We start from the raw sequence: 12986 nt of genomic DNA on the forward strand, positions 1-12986 counted from the left end.
CTTCCATTTTCTAACAATTGCTCCAACAGTTGATCTATTTTCACCAAGCTGCTTGGCAATTGCCCCGTAGCCCTTTCCAGCCTTGTGGAGGTCCACAATTTTGTCTCTGGTGTCTTTTGACAGCTCTTTGGTCTTGCCCATGGTAATAGTTGGCGTCTGACTGACTGTGGGGTGGACAGGTGTCTTTAAAGAGCTCAGACAGGTGCTACTAATTTAGATTAATGAGTGGAGTAGAGGTGGACTTTTTCAAGGCACAGTAACAGGTCTTTGAGAGCCAGAATTCTTGCTGTTTGCAAATTGCAGGGTGTTCAAATACTTCTGTTCCTCACTGTACATGCACAGAATTAACATGTTAAGGAGGCCAGCACTGCACATTTAGACTGTGCTTTCATATCTACAGTAGCTCCAGATTGTGCTACAGTACTCAGTAATGTAACCTGACCTGTTCCTGCACTCACGTGCACTGATGTGCGCCGCTGTGGCGTTTTCTCAGGAAAAGACTGCTACGCTGAAGTTTGTGATGTATCGCTATCTATACCACTGGAGCTGACACAGTATTATTCAGATAGTAGTTTTTAGAGTTACACCTCATTATGTAAGAGAATAAATGAAAGCACTTTTTTGAATGTAAATTTTAAATTAAGCTAATCGTACACATAAGCTTTTGTTTTAGGAACTTGTCTGATCATTTTTAGAACAATTTCTATGAATCTTTAATGGATTAACAGTAGTCCAGTAAGCAAATAGTCATAATTACTTTTAAACCCCAGTTTACACCTTCATTCCGACTGACATGGCCCATCTATACATCCTTAGGTCCAGAGTATCATTCGTTCCCAGACCAGTATGGGCATGCGACACCGTGACCGCTCCACCACAGGAAACACCCTGAAGACGGGCGGCTGCAGCTCTGCTCTCACTACCTACTTCTTTGGAGAAGACCTGAAGGGAAAACTTACCATTGGCAGCTTTCTGGAGTTTCAGAGGAAACTGCAGCATGATGTGCTCAAGCTAGAGGTAATGACAGAAGAAAGTGAATGAGTGTTGGGTTTTGAACATTCATCTGCTTCACTGCTCTCTACTGCTGTGTAGTTGTACTGAATTAATATGAATCTTAGTCTCCTCTGCATCTATTCAGAGACTGCACATAAAAATGAACAGCTTTCTAAGTCAAAGGAAGTAAATCTTTCCAACTTACACTCAGAGTAAACAAATAAAAAAATGTAAACGCATAGGAGATGCAAGGAGGGAGTGGCATGAGCATGACACACTATACAAAGGAAAATGAGGGCTGAGGATGAAGATGTGTGAATTGTCTGTCAGTGCTGGTCACTGTCAGTCTCTCAAAGCTGTGACAGTTGCGTATAAAAGCCTCCTTTGGTCTCCTGAGTTACACAAGACCCCATCCCCTGATTCTGTTACAGCAAATGGCCAGAGTTGAGTGTTGAGCATATGGTTATGCTTTTAATTAGCGTGGGTAGTGCCTGACTGAAACACTGAACTTTAATGGGCACCTTCATATGAAGCTCCAAGAATAAGACTCGAGTCAGAGCATCTGCCAGAATGAAAACGCCATCTGTGGCTCTTAATGACACCACAGTGTTGAGAGAGGAAAATCATAACGCCACAAATAAAGCTGGCATTGTTTTAACAATGGACAGTCTTATGTGTTTGCCCTCTTCCTGTAATTGCTGTGATGTTAGGTGCTCTGAATGTAGAGATTGTCTTTACTAAAAAGCTGTATATCATGCATAACCATAGAACTGTTGTAATAACCAGAGACTTCAAAAAAGGTAAATGCTCCATAGGTGCATGAATGGGCAGGTCATTCCTGAAATATTCACTCAAGGCTTATTTGGGTTTAGTAATGAGCTGCCTCTCAGAATTGCAACAAATTAATGTTTTGAGAAGCCTGCATGCTCCAAGAGAACGGAGGCATAGAGTTGTGTGACTGCCAAGCAGCCTCAGCTATAAATCGACTGGATTGACCTGACACTGCCAAGGGCCACTGCTGTTACACTATGCTCCAGTGGGGGCAAAAAAGTTTTGAAGATTTAATGTCACTAGCACCAACTCCAGGTGGGATTAAACTTGAAGCCCCACTCCTACTGTTGTTTGTCCCTCTGTTTAGCACTCAATCTTCACCTGTCACTCACATTTCTCCCCCCTCAGTTTGAGAGGAATGATCCTGTGGATGGCAGAATCACTGAGCGACAGTTTGGGGGTATGCTGCTGGCCTACAGCGGCGTCCAGTCTCGCAAACTCAAGCACATGCAGAAGGGCTTGAAGAAGATGTTTAAGGATGCACAGGTAGATAACTCTCTGTGTTCTTATTCAAGCTTGCATAGAACTCCGGGATGAGTGAGTTATACTCTGTGTGTGTGTGTATATGGCGCTAGATGTAGTGGTGTTTAAACTAATTGTCCTACATAAAAGGATGCATGACAGACGGTGTGTGTCTGAGGGAAAAGGAGATTGTCCTGGGACAGTGTGAGAGTGGCGGGGTGAGAGGTAATAAATCACTGAGACAGGACTTCACATTCGGAGTGTGCTGTTATCCACCTGATTGACATTCACTGTCTCCAACTCCTCCGCCTTCCACTATCTCTGTTTGTGGTGACCAATGCAGAGCGGCTGGTGCTCAGCAGTAGGGCACCTCAGTAGGGCATCTCTCTTTGAGCTACTCTACGCTCTTTGTCCATCAGTCTTCATAGCCTTGCGCGCTGTTTGTTGCAGGTTTTGTCCTCTTCCTCATTTTCTATTCTATCAATTGACAATTCCTTATTCATTCCGGTTTACTTCTGACTGAGTGTCACCATGCAAGGCTTTCAATCGATGAGCGAGTTTTCCTTTTCCTTCACACAGCCATTTTTTTTCACTAAACATAGTCACATTGCTTTAAGAAGTCAAATAGCCCCATTGGGACATACCACACAGGGTAAAATGTAAAATATTCAAGAAGTAGAGCACTTGAAGTCATCTTCAGTACAATATGAGCCTATCACTTTCCTATTTCCAGCATTATGCTTGAACTTCATGCTTTTTCTGCTTCACTGTAATGATCCCCGTCAGTCAGTCATCATATCCCCAGAGGTGTGTATGTTCTGTTTCTATTTTTCTAATTTTTTAAATTTTTTTTATTAAAGTAGCTTGTTTGTATACATTAAGGCACCACAGATGTCAGACTGAGCAGTGATAAGGCAAGTTTGAAGGTTAAATGCAGTGATTAGCAGAGAAAAAACAGAAAGCAGGGAAGCTGCCGTTCCTCCCAGGCATGAGAAGATGAGGCTGGGTGCTGCCAGAGTTGTCTCTCGAAGGAAATAAACTGCAGTAAACCTCTCTCTCTGTCTTTCCCACTCTCACAGTTTATCCATCCTGCTGTCTGTCTCTCTGCATTGGCATAACCTGTAATGTAAATGAGAAAAGTGTTATTTATTGCCTGAGACCAGCTGTGCACTTTTCCTTGCAAATGAGCCTATCAGCAGTATGGCAGATGTGTGTCTGTGTGTAGGGGTACTTGGCCATGCATGTCTTAGACCGTCTGTTCCCCTGTGCATCCACAGCACACTGTTCATCCATGTGTGTCAACTGCTCCTGCCCACCTACTCTTGTCATTTGTGTCACACTGCTGAGCCACTCTCAAAATGGTATTGAACAGTTGCTGCTCTTGCCATCACAGTATTTGGAAACTTTTTCACAGGATTGCAGATAAAACTGTAGGAATGATATGCTGTTATCTGTCCATAAATTTCTCACCCAGACTTTTTTTTTTTTTTTTTTTTTTCCTTGTGTGGTGGGTGTGTGTGTTTGGGGTTTATGTATGTATGTATGTATGTATGTGTATATGTGTATATATATATACACATACACATTGTCTTGTGCAGGGCATCACATTTGAGGAGTTGGAGAATTTCTTTACTTTCCTGAAGAACGTGAACGACGTTGATACAGCACTGAGTTTCTACCACATGGCTGGAGCCTCCATAGATAAAGGTACAGCCACATTTGCCATTTTAATCTGACATGCTCCTTTTTCTTTCCTATTATTCGCCTTTAAACTTAACTGTCACTTTCATTCTTTGCCAGCTCAGCTTCACACATCTCCCTTTGCCTGGCCTTGCTCCTAATCCTAGCTCAGCTATTTCTCATCTGTTTGTCCATCCATCCATTTGTCTAACACTTCTTACTCCAGGCATGCAGGAGAGTGCATGGACAAATGCAAGGAGCACAAACATGCACACATGACAGAGCAGGCTATTGATGCCCACTGACACATGCTATCTTCATGACTAGGGGAGGGAGGGTTGCTCTTTTCCTCTTAATCACAAGGTGAGTGTAGTTCTGTGAGGTGGTGACTAGGGCTGCACGATAAATTGTTTTGTGAGCATGATTTAGATCCCTATTGGTGACTTGAGGGTTGGTGAGTAACAGTTAGAAGCATCATAAGTTAAGTATTCTTATCTTAAGATTCAGTCTTGTCTGAATCGGTGACACTTGTGGTTACCATTGTAACAGGAAGTGCAGTATAATACTACAGCAAATTTTCACTGACCAGCTGCTTTGTCGGAAGTACACCAGAAGAGCTGCTAGTGTGTTGTGTGTGTTTACAGTGGGGCTAAACAAAACTTGACTTTATGAAGAATCGGTCAATTTTTGGCCTGATCTAATGTGATTGATCATCATGCTGCATGCACTACAGCAGTAGTTTTCCCACACAACAGCAGGAAACTGTATAGTTGGTTACCTCCTGAAGAGTTGGAGGTGTGCAGCCTGTGTCACCCGCATCTATCTTTTCATCTAATTACTCACTCTGTCTTGTTTCATTACTCCTGTGCAAAAATTTAACTGATGAACTGGGGACAAAGAAGCTGAAAATGGAAACCTTTGTCTTGGTTTGCACATGTATTTCTGATGAACGATTGCTATCAGCACTAAATGCTTTGATAAATACACTGGATTTCCTGTGGCATTTTCATAATAAAAGCTACTGCTTGTATTGCCAGTTGAAATCTTTCAGATGTGAAGCAGAGACAGTTGGATGTTCCATTTGCATTAGCAGTACTTCACAATAAAGAGAGCGAACAGTAAAGGCCATTTGAATCTGGTGTAGTAATAGCGGACTGTACAACTAACAATGAACAAAACTATATTAGAGGTAATTGTGGATGTAAATGAATTGTATGTTTGGTGCAGAAAAATGCTGAGTATAAATGGGAGTTAATTTCATGAAAACCTTTTTACTTTACTTTAAATATCAGGTGGTGAGTTGACTGTGGGTGAACCACAGTCTGCATTCTCACTCCTGAAGAATGTGTCTACATTGGTTATTCAAAAAGGCTAATAACAGCATAAAATCAGTCATTAAATTAGTCCTATTTCATTTATCTTCCTCAGCACATTAATTTCTCCCGAATCCATTCGTTTGTGCGAACAGCGTCTGCCAAACAATGAAAGTGAGTTTAATGTGAGAGTGGCACAGACAGTGAGGACCTGTTTCCTTCATTCATTTATTATTCAGCTCTTCAATACACCTCCATATGTTTCATATGGGCACATCAGTTATTTTTTAATTCACTGATGAAACAGCTGCTGCTTTAAGGAAGTGCAGTCTACCCTAAAGTGTGTGTATCCATTGGTTTCAGCTGGACGTCTAAACAGTAACAAGCCATGCGTGTGTCAGAATGTAGTGTGCTTGAAGTATGTTGTAGAGGGGTAGTGAAAACATTAGGCTGTGGATTAGTGGAGAGCTGCCAGGCAGATTATTGAAACCTTCTCCCTACTCTTCAAGCCTAAAAGAGCTCTTGAATTTCTCTCTTCTTTTACATATTTGTTTTTCCCCTTTGTCATTTTTCATATAACTCTCAAATCAGATGATATCACACCCTTTTAATACAGTTTCTCATATGTGGGTATGTCATGATGCAAACGCACATTGTCTTTGTTAAAGGTGAAAAATAAGACCACTAATGAGATTCTTGGTGGAGTGATGCTGGTCTTTTTTTTATTTGCCATCTGCAGGGAGATTTTTTTTATACACATTGTTCTTTTCATCCCAGTCGTCTGTTTCTCTTTACCCTCCCTCCTTCACCAGTGTGACTTTGAAGCCTCAAAATCAATGATTCTGGTTCAGATTGAGGAGACTCAACATTTTTTTCTGAAGTGACTGTGAGGATTTTCTCTCTCTTACTCTGTACATCTCCATCCTCTCCCACCTTCCATCTTTTCCTCTCAGCTAGATGCTGCGATGCTGTCTGCTCCTCCTCTCAGCCTCTCTCTTTCTCTTTCTTGTGTCTATCAGATAGTCTCCCCGGTGGACGGGAACCCTGCCTGTTGTTGATTCAAAGCAGTATGACTTGCACACAATGTCCTCCACATGGGCCATTTACGCGATGGCTCATGTGAGTCATGTCCGCTCACACCTCTGTTTGGCTCTTCCACAAATGGTCGGTCCTCTATATGTGGTTCCCTCTCTCTCTGTTTCCTAGTTACCATGAAGCAGGTGGCTCGCACTGTGGCCAAGGTGGAGCTGTCAGATCACGTGTGTGATGTGGTGTTCGCTCTGTTCGACTGTGATGGTAAGTAGCTGATAGATTCATCATACAGACAGGTGACAAATGAAAGGAAAACCAACAAGTGTCTTAGTAAGGCATTGGGCCACCAGAACAGCTAATGATTCACATCATTTTCATACTCATCAGATGATTCAGTCACCCCTCGTGCCATATGGAAAGGTTTTTCCTGTCATTTGTCACCTGTCTGTATTGCTCCCTGGCAAAATACTTATGGAAAGCAGTTATTCCTCTGCTGACATGCGGAATTCGTCGATAAATGGACATCATTTCATCCTCTTGCTGACTCTTCCTCCATTATTTCATCATCTCTCTCCCGTCCTTTGTCCCCTCCTCTCTGTCTGTCTTTAGGGAATGGAGAGCTTAGTAATAAGGAGTTCATAGCCATTATGAAGCAGCGACTGATGCGTGGGTTGGAGAAACCCAAGGACATGGGCTTCACTCGGCTGGTCCGTGCCGTATGGAAGTGCGCCCAAGACACTGCCTGGGACTTTGTCACACCAAAGACATAACAGAGACAGGAGGCAGCATGTGAGTGACAGAGAAAGCTGGTTTGCGTATAAAGCAACAACACCAGTAGCATCAAAGGTATTCTCCTTACACAGGTCTCAAGAATTTAAATAATCGGTTAATGCAATGAACTCATTAGGACTGCAGCTCTGAAGAGTATCATCAATCATTAATGCATGTCGCTGGACTCCAGGCCATCATTCAAGTGACTAAAGCATGCTGACACAGCACAGTGTGTCCTGAAAGGCTTCCCTAGTGTGCCTGCCCAAGGCATTATGGGTGTTTATATATTTTAAGAAAGGTTTGTATGGTTATTTTTGCCATATTCTGTAGAGGAATACAGTGGTAACTTTGTGACCCTTTGTGAAACGCTAAAAACAGCACTTTAATATCTGTATTAACCATGTTTCACAGCAAAAGGCCAGACGAGAAGTGAAATCAGGCTTATTATTTGACCTTCAGCTGTATATATGCTACAGTATGTCAGTCTTTGGTAGGACAGAGCAGAACTCTGTAATGTTAGTGTTGGCGCCTCTTCATTCACTCTGCCAGCTCCAGCTGTATCCAACAGACCAATGATGCTTCTCTTGCTCTATAATGTACTGTTCGGGATGTGTATTCTTCTAAATATTATTGCTCAGTGAAACACTTTATATGAGATATGTTAAAAGAACTGCTCTATTAAAGATGGTTTAATAATGTAAAACTGAAATCACAGTTGACTTGTTAATAGGATTGTTGTTCCACCACATTTTCATTTTCTCTATTTGACTCTGAGAACAGCGCAGAGTAGGGGATCAGCAACACCAAGGAAGTCATTTGTCATGCCTAATGAAATGGGGTGTAACATTTTAGGCAGAAATGCATGGCTGATTGTATGCAGTGCCTTTGAATGTGTGCCAGAGGAAGAAAAAAAGATGACTGTGTGTGTGCAGGAGCAGTCAGCGGTTTTGTCTAATTGAAATGGACAGCATGGGCAGTTCTCGGCCTCTGCTGCCCATTAAAAGTTTGTGCTGCAGCACACACACACACGCACACGCACACGCACACACACACACACACACACACACACACACACACACACACACTGTGCTGCATTGGTCTGAAATGAGCTGGATAACTTTCTTGCTCACAAGTGACAGAAAAGTGGTAGCAAGTGATTGCAAGGCCGGAAATTAGGTTGCAGGGCCTCTCATTGGTGTTCCTTGCTCGTGTCTTTTCAGAGCTTAACTCTGGCACTACAATCACATGGAACATTAAATGATTTTTAACAGCACATCCTGTATTTGTGCATATAACATATAAAACACTTTCCTTTAAACATAGTTGCTATCCTTTGTCTAGTCCTTTTGGTTTTTCAGAAAATCCAAAGTCATTATATTTAGAGATGCTTAGTTTCCATTGGACAGTGACGGTAACTCATTCTCAATATACACATTTTTTGTGTTGCAGTCTTGCCCAACAAGAAGTTCTTTCACCACAACTAGTATTGCAAGTAACAGTTATAGAGGATCTATTGATTATGATGTCTATGCATTGTCAGAAGTTTTTAAAAAGTTCCATCAGTTGAAGGTGATGTCAGTGCAACACCCAAAGAAATGTATAATTCTCCAAAACAGAAAAACAGCCAAGAGTGCACATTTGAAAAGCTGCAGTCAATGTGAATTTTTTTCCCTAATTGATGTAATAATGGTAATTTATCAAGAATGAAATGCTAAACTACATTTTTAATTTTCTGTCAGTCTGTACTGTGGTTATTCAGCTACTCCATATCAGCAAAACAGTTGTTTCCTGTGTTTCCAGAAACTAAGTGAATACTCCATTGAACCACAGTGGCTTTGTAGTCTCCCAATAACAGTTCCATCTGCACTGAGAAATTGCCCAGTAACAGCTCTGCGGTAGCTGTGCTGCACCTCCTCCTGCTCAACAGCTCACCCATCTGAAACCCAGAGCATGCACGATCTGTCAGATTCCCCCTACTTGGTGAGCGCTGAAGCTATGCTCAGTGGTTAACTGATGTCAGACATGGCGCGGAGGTTATATTTGGGTCTTATGTGTAGGCACAGAAATGCACACAGCATTTTTTTATGTACATGCATGATCTGTATGGGCTGCATGTGCTGTTCTTTAAGTGTGCATAAAAATTAAGCTTTTTCTTTAACTGAATACAATGAGTGTGTGTTTCATTGGGACACATTATGTGCCACATATCAAGTATTATAAGTTAATAAAAAAATAAAACATTTCTAGGGAATAAACAAACATTTACTGTCTGATGCAGTCTACCAATGTTTTGCTGTTGTCACTGTCAAGAACTACCAGGCTTTACTGCCAACACTAAACGACAACTAGCTACACTTTATAAGAGGAAGGAGTGACAGGAGCTGTTAAAATAATTTCATACTTACTGCTGTGCGGTAAAACGTTCTGAGACATCTGGGATTCGCTATCCCTGAGGCAAAGCTGGCTGTCATGTTTTTGTGGGAACCATCTGAGTGTCATCAACATAACAGTGGAATGCATTGCTTGCAAACTAATGTGTAGTTGATAATAGAAGTACACATGAATATCAGTTCACTTATCATGGTTGAGCCAAATACTCCCCAGTCCAGTAAAATAGCTGTATAATGTCTTCTGTAGGTGTAGATGAGCTTTCTAAAAGGTGATAAGTCTTAGATGTAATCAGGGTTATTAGTACTCGGGCTTGGATATTTGGGAAGTGTGGGATCCAGCCTTCGTAACAATATCTCAGCCTCTGCTGCTTTTTTCCCAGTAAACTACAATTATCACTCCACCTGACAAACCTTGTTTCTGCATCGTTTGAACTGTAATGGAATAGAACATTTGTCACATATAACTTAGTCCAGAGCAGGAAACAAAAGACATGAATGGGCAAAGTGTAATTCCTGGACATAACAGTCACCTTTGAAACTGTATGATGACATCAGTGAGGTAACAGGTCACCTACTGTAGTTTCACATTTACAACCAAGCTCACAGTGATATGTAAATGCCATCTAGTGGCTTTGGTGAGATGTTAAAGCTTGTTTTCTAACTGCTTGAGAATGTGTTTGATCACCAAAGACTTGATTAGGAATTTTAGAAAGGAAAAGAAAAACAAGCTGCTGTAATATGACATGCATACATTTTCCAGGATCGTTAATAAGTTAACTGCAGACATGCATGCTGTAAGCCATTTACAAAAGCAGCTTGTTGATGCTTATTAAAACAAACTTCCTCAATGTGAGTGAACACAGCTCTAGGGGTTCTACCTATGCTTAACTGAACACAAATGGAAAGCGTGTTTGATAAGAATTTAAAGCCCCCTGAAAAATCTGTTTCAGCCACACCAACATTTTATCTGTAAAGTCTTTAATTGCAGACTGAAGAATTGGTCATTTTAAAAAGGCGCATGCTCGTACAGTAAATTCAAATTATCAATTCAATTCCAGTGAACAGAATAGAGATGGGGTGACAGGGGCATCTTAATGCAGAAGAAAAATGCCTTGAGAATAATGTGATCTTAAGGTCAAACAGGAATACAACTTAATAAATACACAGTATAAAACTTAGTTATATTTGAAAATGATCCTGTAATCAGAGGGAAAAGCCCAAGCATACACCATCTCCACATTCTACTGTGGCCAAAGAAAAACTAACCAAACTGTGATTAAAGATATCAGTAATTCCATAACTTCTTAAAGAACTAGTTGGGACGATGATTCATATAGAGATAAATGAAAGATTCTCACAAAAACAATGACAGGACATTTGTCACAATGTTCGTGTTAACAAAATCAAAAACGCACTAAGAAGGATCCCAACCATTAACAGGTGGCCAGCAGCCACCTAGTGGCTATAAGTAGTAATGTCACATGAATGTCAACCAGTACAGTCTGAAGTCAAAGCTGGAACATCTCCGCTCCTGCCGCCACAGCTCCTCTAACTTTTAAATCAGAAATCAAATGAACGCCATTACAAACCCAGAGCAGCTAAGTAAGTGAGAACGCCATCTTAGCTTTCTGGGTCACATTCTTCTGCTGGAGGGGAGATGACAGAGGGACTGTATACAGGAGGAAGCAGACAACTGAGTTCTGGTCACACAGGCACAGTACAGTTCAGAGTGAAGGTACTCATTCACTGTCAAACTTAATAGAGTTGACTGTGGTGGAGATGGCTCCGCCGCGGTAGCTCCCCCTCTTCTTCTTTGTCTTCTCATGGCGGAATGACTTGCCTTTTGTTAACTTGAGTGCCTCATTAGCTTTCTGGCCCCAGTCTCCTCTAGAGCCATTCTGGAATTGCAAAGACTCATGAACATGTTTGCCAGTAAATTATTCTGCCAGTGATCTTACTGTGCAGTGCTGCTGTGAAGAATGAGAGACATAGTTACTAAACTCACCTTTGCATCAAAAGAGTTGTCTGCAAGACGGGGATCCACTTCTACTTCTTCCTCTCTTATTCTACGGAACGGTACATTGGACTGAAAGACACGATATTTAAGTTTCAAGTTAAATGTGACACTTGGAGACCTATTAGGTAGAAGAGAATAACAGAAAACAGCCACAAAGTACTGGTGGAGTATTCTGTTAAGTTCCAACAGAGCTGCAATGTTTGCAACTAAAATGGGCTTTAATTTGGTTTCGCTTTGTAGCTTTATTACAGCATGATGCATATGAACTGATGAGACAACTACAATGTGGGGCCAGTGTACCACAGACGATGCCACAGTCATCGTTTTCCACAAAAACACATGCAAGCATCACTGAAGTTAATGTGACATTATCAATAACTTGTAAGACCAATTAAAATTGTATTTAAAACATAGGACCTGGATTTTAGACTAAGGACCCGTAGAAACCCTGCACTGGAGTGTCAGGTTTAAGACCAATTCCTAGTCTCTTGTAGGTCTTACCTTCTTATTGGCTTTAGGGAAAGTCTGAGGAGTTGTTGTTTCTTTCTTGTTTTTTGGTGTGACTTCTGTCTTTTGGCTTTCTGGTGATTCTTCATCTCTTTTTCTCTTTCTCTTAGCACCTGCATGAATTAGAAGAAACAGTCACTGTTTTAAAGGAGAACAGTGCACACTAAGTGTTCTATAAACCTAATATCCATGAAATTACACAACTTAAAAGGGCCAATAAAGGCATGGCACATAAGCATGCCTTTCCTAGTAATGGCTGTTTGAGTGTGCTGTTTACACATAAAGGGAAGGTGAGTGTATTTAACTGTCCACATCACATTTAGTACTTGAGACTTACCATTTGCTACAGGGGTTGTGGGTGCTGTGACTGCTTTATGTGATGGTGGCGATTCCTCCTCATCTGAAGAACTGTCGGAGGAGCTGCTGCTGCTTTTTTTTGGTTTAGCTGCTGCAACAGGTGTTGCAGGTTTTACAGTACTTTTACTGGCCTCCTCCTCTTCAGAGCTACTGTCACTGGATGAAGATGCTGTTGGTTTTGCCGGGACCTTGGCTGCCTTAGGTCTTGCTGCTTTGCCGCTGATGACTGCCGGCTTGGCAGGGGTGGACTTCGTCTCCGTCTCAGAATCAGAGCTATCTGAGTCTGAGCTGCTCTCTGCAGCCTTCTTTGTCGGAGCTGCAGCTGCCTTTTTGGCTGCAGTTTTGGGGAATAATGCTGTTTTTTTAGGTTCTTCTTCATCACTGGAGCTGTCATCACTTGAGTCTGCAGGAGCAGCAGTGGGTTTCTTGGCCGCTGCTGCTGGAGCTTGTTTCTTGACTGCAGGTTTAGCTGCTTCATTTTCAGAACTGTCACTACTCTCAGAGTCTGAGCTGCTCTCTGCTGCATCCTTTGTTGCTGGGGCAGCTGGTTTAGCTGCAGGAGTAGCAGGTTTAGCTGCTGCAGCTTTAGCTGCTGCAGCTTTAGCTGCAGGGGTAGCAGGGTTTGGCGCCTGC

General features: G+C 41.8%; 2 protein-coding genes across 5 annotated transcripts in view; one reads left to right on the forward strand and one right to left on the reverse strand.

The window, feature by feature from the left end:
- micu1 (mitochondrial calcium uptake 1) overlaps window positions 1-7785 on the forward strand; it is a 36961-nt gene extending 29176 nt beyond the window's left edge. For all 4 annotated transcript variants that reach the window (XM_020599402.1, XM_020599393.1, XM_020599412.1 and 1 more), the window contains 5 exons: window positions 817-1017; window positions 2173-2310; window positions 3885-3993; window positions 6486-6575; window positions 6921-7785. In XM_020599402.1, coding sequence (XP_020455058.1) covers window positions 817-1017; window positions 2173-2310; window positions 3885-3993; window positions 6486-6575; window positions 6921-7081 — 699 coding nt within the window. In that variant the 3' untranslated portion in view covers window positions 7082-7785. The remainder of the gene's footprint in view (window positions 1-816; window positions 1018-2172; window positions 2311-3884; window positions 3994-6485; window positions 6576-6920) is intronic.
- Window positions 7786-10418: 2633 nt separating this feature from the next.
- Window positions 10419-12986, reverse strand: part of nolc1 (nucleolar and coiled-body phosphoprotein 1) — an 8094-nt gene continuing 5526 nt past the window's right edge. Inside the window, exons 12-15 of the mRNA XM_020603686.1 lie at window positions 12334-12959; window positions 11991-12109; window positions 11478-11558; window positions 10419-11370 (exon numbers count right to left, since the gene is read on the reverse strand). Of these exons, the coding sequence (XP_020459342.1) occupies window positions 11212-11370; window positions 11478-11558; window positions 11991-12109; window positions 12334-12959 (985 nt within the window). The 3' untranslated portion in view covers window positions 10419-11211. The remainder of the gene's footprint in view (window positions 11371-11477; window positions 11559-11990; window positions 12110-12333; window positions 12960-12986) is intronic.

This window comes from Monopterus albus, unplaced genomic scaffold (assembly GCF_001952655.1).
Source record: "Monopterus albus unplaced genomic scaffold, M_albus_1.0 scaffold3.1, whole genome shotgun sequence".
Lineage (NCBI taxonomy): Eukaryota > Metazoa > Chordata > Actinopteri > Synbranchiformes > Synbranchidae > Monopterus > Monopterus albus.